Genomic DNA, 8108 nt, shown 5'->3' with positions numbered 1-8108 from the left:
ACAGCCATACGTGGAAAGTTCATAAACGGCGCAATCGAAAGCGAAACACGTACCGCGGCAGACGACAGCGTAAATCAGGGCGTAGAGTAGCGTAGCCTAGGGTGCCTCGATGCGCGTGCCCTCTTGGAGGTTGTTGCCATTCTTTGAAGGGGCGAACGCCGCCTCCGGAGCGGCAGCGGCCATTTCGCTCCCCACGCGTCGCCGCGGCTGCTTGGGAGAGGCACGTGCGCGGCGTTTTCTGGGACAAAATGCCCGGGTGTTGCGTGCCCCAGTGCACGAACCACTCACGAAATGAGTGGAAGATGTACCGGTTCCCTAAAGAACCGAAAAGACGGCTTCTCTGGCTCGTAAAAATCAAGCGCGACAAGTGGCAACCCACGGACCGCTCGTGTGTATGCAGCGTAAGTTATGCTTCTTCTGTATTCGTAGTTATTCTTTCATTTGCATGTTTTATACCGTAGCGTTTGTCAGTCTTGTATCCTAGATATCTGGCGCATATGCTTGCGTGTTTAACTCGTTTATTTCTGGGCAACACGACATGCTTAGTTCTTATAATCTCTTGTTGTACATGTAGTACTGCGAGCGCGTAAAGATGTGCGCTCTTTGCTACCGGATCCTTGTGCAATTTCTTTTTTGTGCGCAGTGGAACGTAAGGGGAGCTCTAAGTTACCTTTTATGCTATGACATACAGAGCGCTTTGAGGAATTTTCTCGGCGTTGTATTCTTGTGCCGCTGTCCAACTCAGACGGTGTGCGTGCGTGCGCGCGCCCGTTTGTGTGTGTGTGTGTGTGAGAGAGAAAAAGAAATGAGGCGTATGACCAAGCAAGACGCATGTGTGGCCATGACAATCATGTCAGGACTCGTTATGACTAGTTTACTAACGGCTAATTGGTAGTTACTGCATGTATAAAGGCACGCTTAACTTGGTGATCGATATGTGTTTTGTGATCACGCTTGTCTAGACATTCGCTTTTCTTTCCCCATTCGATGACCGGTGAATTATCTGAACATCTGACTGGAGATGAGTGACGAGGATTTCATGACTACGGAGCCCTTTAACAACGGAAATTTCTTAATGGTGATGACAGGATCAGACGAAAGAGAAAGCTGTTTCATTGAAGCTCCACAAAATTTGTGGACAGCATGATCGAAAACGGGAAGTCGTGAAAAATCCAGGATTGACTTACAGCATTGCCTTCTTGCGCGCACATATATGAGTGCAACGTTTTATTTTTAAAGGAATTTCTTAGCTCACTGCCCATGTTCCACCTAGCAGCAAAGGCAAGAACCTTTAGTATCTTAACATGGGAAGCACACATCTCTTCAGTGTCCAATAATTTCCTCGCACTCTCCCCGTTTTTTTTTTTTTTTTTTCAGAAAGAAGTCGACAGTCTTTTGCCTCTTTCTTAGTATATCTTAACAAGCACCTGAATTTCACTTATAACTGTTTGGGCATATCCCTGTTTGTGTTACTTATTTTTAGCTGTTTAGAATGTTAGTGTGAAGCCCTCTCAATTTAAACATTAATAAGTTTGTCTGATCATTGCATGTTTCTGTGTTACAGGCACATTTTGAAGAAAGCGCCTTTGAGCAGAATAGGGCTGACGGGTGGAAAAAATTGAAGCCCAATGCTGTGCCAACGCTTTTTTCCTTCAGAGGTATAATAAGCCACATATTTCTACATTAACGAAAGTTTGCAACGCTTCTTTCCTAATCCTATTGCTTCTTTCATTCTTAGCCTGATTGTTCTAACTTAGTACTGTAATGACCGGCCATTTGTAGACTCACGTGGAGCGATTATTTTTTTTTTTTCATCATACTGCAGACCCAGTGAAGGGTCCTAGCAAGAGGGGTAACAATTTCAGAACAAAACACAAAAGCATAAAGTGCAAAAACACGAACATAAAATTCACACAAATGTTTCTTCAGAGAATTAGGCGGCTCACATTACAGTAAGACTCTTCATACCTCCGGTCAATAGAATAGCTCGTTTTCATTTTTTACAGGGAGGTAAATCAGCCGCGCCTTCCGCCCAGAAGCATGATGCTGACAATTTTGCATTTTATTTAATTTTATGTCTAAACGTAGCAAGACTTGGAGCATGCTCGTTCGTAATGATAAAATAATGCACCATCTGATTTGCAGCATGTGTGGCCTCTCTTTTTTCAGCGATGCCTAAGCACAGGAAGCCGCCAAAGGAAAGGTTACAAGGGGTGCCTGCGGCAGCAGAGCAAAGGGGCACTCTGCAGCATCAACAGAGTGCTTCTGATACCACATCAACAGAAATTCAGGACCAATACGTCAACGACATGGCTGATATGCCACACACGGCAAATCAAGAACTGCAGCCATTGCCCAGTGACGACAGGGAGACGGCTCAAAGTCAGATGAACAACTCACCTCGCCCAAGTTCCATTCCAGAAACTTCAATACCCGCCACAGATGATTCCCTGCAAGTTGCCTGCGCACTTCGTGCAACCCGTGCAGAGAAGTGCAGTAACAGCTCATGTGCTACACTTAATAAACAGCTAGAGGACATGAAGAAAAAATACGCGAAACTTAGCGAAGTTCACAGCAAAACAAGTGCTACAAATAAGTCAATTAAAAGGAAGCTTCAAAAAATGGAAAAGGCCAGCGAAATGTTACGAAAAAAACTGAAGTTCCTAAATCAAGACCAAATGCGAGCCCTGTCTCGGAACAGCAACAAAGGTTCCACCTGGTCGTCCAAAACAATTAAACAAGCCCTTCAGATCAAATTTGCGAGTGGAACTTCAGGCTACGAAACCCTAAGAAGACTTGGGTACCCACTGCCTTCTAATAGGACTCTTGTCCGTCGTCTTCAGGGACTCAAGTTCCTACCAGGAATCTTAACTGAAGTGATTGACGTTCTCAGAGTAAAAGCAGAGGGCATGGAATATATTGAAAAAGATTGTGTGCTTTATCTCGATGAAATGGAAATTGCACAAGGGTATGACCTCGATCGTGCTGAAGACATTGTGTTTGGAGGGAAAACATTTCCAGCAGTTCCAGATGAACCTGCATGTCATTGCTTAGTGTTTATGGTCGGAGGATTGAACACAAGGTGGAAGCAGGTAATCGCATACCATTTTACAGGAAGCTCTGTCGACGGGGGTCTGCTTAAGAGTTTTGTTCTGGAAATCGTGCAGCTTTGCGCTGACATTTCTCTTAGAGTGCTTGTGGTAACCTCTGATATGGGAGCGTCCAACAGAGCTATGTGGCGCGAGTTAGGTTTTTCTAGCCATAGGAATTCTAACACTGTGTGCTCAATCCCTCATCCGATGCTTCAGGAAGAGGAACTCTTTTTCACTGCGGACGCGGCTCACGTGATAAAAAATATCCGAGGTCAGCTTTTAAACTCTATTGACTTTACGCTGAGCGATGCAACTGTCTGCCAACATAGCTTACCCTCAAACAAAGTCAAGCTGGAGCACGTGCGCGCTGTCGTAGAATACGACTCTAGCAAAGAGCTGAAAATTGCACCCAAACTTTCTGAAGCTCATGTCAGCAAAGGCCACTTCACAAAAATGAAGGTCGGCATAGCAGTTCAGTTCTTCAAGGAATCCCCAGCCGCCATTCGTTGCCTAATAAGAGAGAAAGTGCTCGAACCAGAAGCTTAAACCACAGCATGGTTCCTGGAGCTCATCGCAAAATGGTACAAACTGATGTCCTCACGACATCCGTCAGTTGCACTTAGTTGGCAAGATATGGCAAAGTACCATGAAGCCTTGCACATGTTGCGCCTGGCAGTGGACACAATTCAAGGCATGCAGATGGGCAGCACATCCCAGTGGAAGCCCTCACAGGCAGGTCTCATGATTGCAACAACAGTTGTCCTTCGTTTGCAAGATATTGTGCTTAAAATGGATGGCTACAAATTCTTTCTCACCGGGAGACTGCTACAGGACTGCCTGGAGAATCTTTTTTCTGTTGTGCGTCACAGGAAACCCGTTCCAAACGCGTATGACATGAAATGTGCTTTGAAACTTGTATGCGTCAGTCAGTTTTTGCACACACCAGCAACCTCAAGCTATGAAACGGATGATTCTGAGTACCTGCTTGATATGATTTCACAAGGAAAAAAAGAGTACGTTGGAGATGTTGAAGAGGAAATTGACGATGGGGAAATTCTGTTCATTGAAGCACTGACTTCAATTGAGTGCAGTATTTTGCATCATATTGGCGGATTTGTTGTGAAAGGAATTTTGAAGAAAACGAACTGCGAGCAGTGCAAGGCTGCAATGCTTGGCTCGACGAACCATGAGCATGCATATTTAACTGCACTGAAAGAGTACGTCCAAGATGGTGAGAACTTGTGTTATCCGAGTGGTGCGGTTATGAGCCTTCTTCAATCCTGCGAAGAGCACTTTAAAGGAATCACGTCCTGGACAGACAATCTGTTCACCCTTAAGTCCCCTCTAAAGGCTGTCACAGAATATTTAAACAAGAACACACGATTCACTATGGAGGCCTGTCAGCAACACAAGGATTCTCTGGCAAACATACTGACATCAAGTTATGCAAGAGTACGGCTACGCATTCACCTGCGTCAGCTCGAAGCTGCGAGAGTCAATGGGCATGGAAGCAAGACATGCGCTGCAGTTAATTTGCAGTGAGTTGTAGCGCTTGTTTTTGACATTTTAAGGTTTCCGACCAAATAAACAAGCTATCACATCGGAAATCGCTAATTATCGGATGCAGTTTCTTTTTTCATTGTTCAGAAACCGTGTGGCTGCTTTCTTTTAGCGGCATCGATATCTGATTTATAGTAGTGAGCAGTTTACATTATATTGCTGCATAAGATATGCTAAACAGGGCTTATAGTCCGTGACTGCGTGAGTCAAAATTTAATGCTATAGAAACCATATGTGTGAAGCACCAAGTAATCTGGCATGTATTAAAAAGTTTGTTTATCTCCATCTGCATATCGAAAGTAACGGGAAAGAAAGGAAAACGAAATTCAGAATAGCTATGGGAATGCTTTTCTGACCATAAAATAGCCGTAAAGTACTATATTGTGTAATGTAAAATGAAAGAACATGCCTATATGTATACTCAAGCTTAACACAAAAATGTTCCAGAAGTCGTTTATTTTGTAGTATTAGCGAGTAATGCTCCGCAAAAATTATAAATCACGTTTGAAACTACAAAGAAACTTTAAAAGTGGCCCGGATGTGTTCGCTGGGCGGTATATGGCGCTCGGCTGCACGGGCGCGACACAGCCGCGGCGGCCGAGTTTCGATAGAGCTGAAAAACACAGTGCCTTGTACTAGGTCGATATCGGTGCATGTTAATAAAAACCTGAGGTGGACGAAATTTCCGATGTCCTCCACCACGGCTTCATAACAGCCGATGTCGCGAAATTACAAAAACCGTGAATGTGACACTGGCTGGCTCGCCGCCCTTGCCTGCGTACGGAGCGGGCATCCTAATGGCGGACGTCGTAGCAGACGACGCGGTTGTCTCCACCCTGCACGGCGGCGGCGGGAGGAGCGCGCGCATCGAGGCACCCTAGCGTAGCCCACTCTAGAACGCCCCCTACGATGTTTGTAAACATTGCTTGCTGTAAACATTGCTTGTAAACATTGCTTACTCAGAAAAAAAAAAGATGCCCTAGCAATAGTAAAAGTACTCTCAGCAGCAAAATACTGCGGGACGTCCAGCGCGGTGCGGAGCGACGCAAAACTGCATTCCAGCGCCATCTGCCGTGACTACGCCTGATGTCGGGGCTCACAGCACTTCTGCGTTAACCATTATTTCTGCATCCCTGTCCTTTCTTTGCTATCAGGCAAGTCTCATCGCGTTCTTCGCCGGGATCCGCAATTGCCACTCGCCGCTGGCAGGGAATCGCTGTGTCACCATCGTTGCGCATCTGTTTCGGCTGCTGCGATGGTGAACAGTGCTGCGATCGCTCGCGCGAGCTCAAGGAGGACTGGCTGCGAACGTCACAAAGCTCCTCAGCGGCTTCCATGACTCTGATAAGCCCGTCACGGGGAAGCAAGCGTCAAGGCATGCTTGATAGCGAAGAAAGGATAGGCATGCGCAAAGCGTCTTTCGAACGCAATTTCCCTGAGCCTCGACAACATGTTTCGAGGCGGCAGATGGCGCTGCAAGGTAGTTTTGCGTCGCTCCGCCACGCGCTGGACGTCCCGCAATATTTTGCTGCTGACAGTACCTTCTTCGTCAGTCTTGCGAATCACACCACAACGCACGCGACTTGCTTGCTGCTTTTCTTTTTCAACGCATTAAAGGCGGCGCGACAAGCGCAGCGGATGGGCGTGCACATCGAAGCCCCCTAAGCCGATGATGGAAGTTGATTGCTGGGAGCAAGTTGTATTGCAGAAAACATTTTCTGAACTAAGCGTTTTAGCTTACATATAATTCCAATTAGTTTTAAGGAACAAGAGGAGCATAACTTTTGTTTTCTTACTATTTTAGTTTGGAGTGACGTAACCGGAACTTCCGCTGCTGCAGTTACGGGTGAAATGAAAGACGCACCTGCAACGCCGTGGGCTCCATGAGGCTACTCGCCGCAGATGTTGACGTGCCACTGGTCGGTATCGGTCAGCTCCGTGGGTGGGCGTCCTGCCTTGGTACGGGACAAAGTGAGAAACGACTGCCCTACACCAATACTCCGGATGAGCCCCGTCTTCGCAAACCAGACCTGCTGTAGGAGAACTTGGCGTTGCTCAGCGCCCAAGTTGCACGAAGCACTTCTTGGCGACATCCACTCCGGGTGTGCTGCCGCTCTTTTTTTCTGCGCCTCCGCGCGCGCGACGACGCCTTTCGGCTGCGAACAACTAGCACCGACTTTTGGAAAGCACGGCGGCCACAGCTCGCGAGCGCCAAGCGGTTTTCCGCACTAGATCTCGCCCCACAGCTCGCGGCGCATCATGGAGGAAGGAAAATGTCCTTTTTCCATGGTAACTCGGCGTTGAGCGAGTACGCCGGCGGCCGCCGGGTCAGGCGACTGACAGAATGGAGTGAATAATTTCACTGCGACGAGTTTTCAGTGGGTGGTCGGCTCGACTAGATCACCTTTATGGCTTTGGAAACAGCAGCACTGACGAAGGTCTACGCAGAGTCCTCCCCGTTAATCGGCGTGTCAGCGCGCGCTCATTTCTTTTTGCCTTCATATGCATTTTGTTTTCATATCTATTTTTTTGCAAAGGGCAAGCACTCCGCCGCTTCCCTCCAGCCCCGCGCGCTGCATAGCAGGAACTTTGGACAGTAAATAATTAGCACTGTTTGTGGACCTCGTAGGGCGCTGTTAGAGCAGCACCGTCGCGTGAAGTGTTTCGCTCGTGTCGCTTGCTTGGTCCTGCATACACAGAAAATTTTACGCGTCGCCAGGAAGTACACCCGGGATTGGCACATCGGACCCCGCCGTGCACGCTTCTGGGGTTCTGATCTATGTGCTCCCCGCTCGCCTCTGTCTTGGCCTCAAAACGCGGACCGACTTGGCCAGAGAAAATATTCAATTTGCTGTGGCCGTAAGGCAGCGCAGCAAAATTAAAGAAAAATGAACACTCTGCTAGTTGGTAATAGAGGGCTAACAGCACTTGGAACGGGCTACGCGCAGAGCTAGCATAGACAAACTTTATTTAGTTCAGATAGGTTGCAGGAGGGTGGACTTGCCCCCCGCCCCCCTCCCCCCCGCGTCCTTGTCAACCGGCCGAGATCCCTCGGGACGTGCCAGCTTTGAAGGCTTGTCTTACGACGGTCTTCTGCTCTTCCAGGTCCTATGGCTGCGTGGCGATACCACCCATGACTCCTTACTGTCAGCTGCAGCGGTGGATTGGGCGCATGCAAACGTCATATGGGCTGGGCAGCTCCTCTGCAGGGCGAAATGCCGCGTCGGACCGCGGGTACGGGCGCTCGATGCGAGGCGCCGCTGTAACATCGTTGATGCAGACGACTCACTAAGATTTAGACTAGATGTTGCATAAATTATTGCTACCTCAACAGAGAAAATAAAATAATACTTTTTACTGTAACGCGAAACATATCTGCGATAAGAAATGCATAGTTGCCATGATGAGCACAAACGTCTGGCCACAATGCATCAAAAATTTGAAATCTCAACAACA

At 47.6% G+C, this 8108-nt stretch overlaps 1 protein-coding gene across 1 annotated transcript; it reads left to right on the top strand.

Moving 5' to 3' along the window:
- Positions 1-1169: 1169 nt before the first annotated feature.
- On the top strand, positions 1170-4736 carry LOC149357560 (uncharacterized). The gene is made up of 3 exons (XM_089584806.1): positions 1170-1658; positions 2170-2275; positions 3694-4736. The coding sequence occupies exons 1-3, from the start codon at positions 1629-1631 to the stop codon at positions 4632-4634; spliced, it is 1077 nt and encodes a 358-aa protein (XP_089440932.1). The 5' UTR covers positions 1170-1628; the 3' UTR covers positions 4635-4736.
- The last annotated feature ends 3372 nt before the right edge of the window (positions 4737-8108 follow it).

Source organism: Amblyomma mixtum, chromosome 3 (genome assembly GCF_055824585.1).
Source record: "Amblyomma mixtum isolate Tamu chromosome 3, ASM5582458v1, whole genome shotgun sequence".
NCBI classification, from domain to species: domain Eukaryota; kingdom Metazoa; phylum Arthropoda; class Arachnida; order Ixodida; family Ixodidae; genus Amblyomma; species Amblyomma mixtum.
Note: the sequence above shows the minus strand (reverse complement) of the source record. Positions and strands in the feature narration are given on the sequence as shown.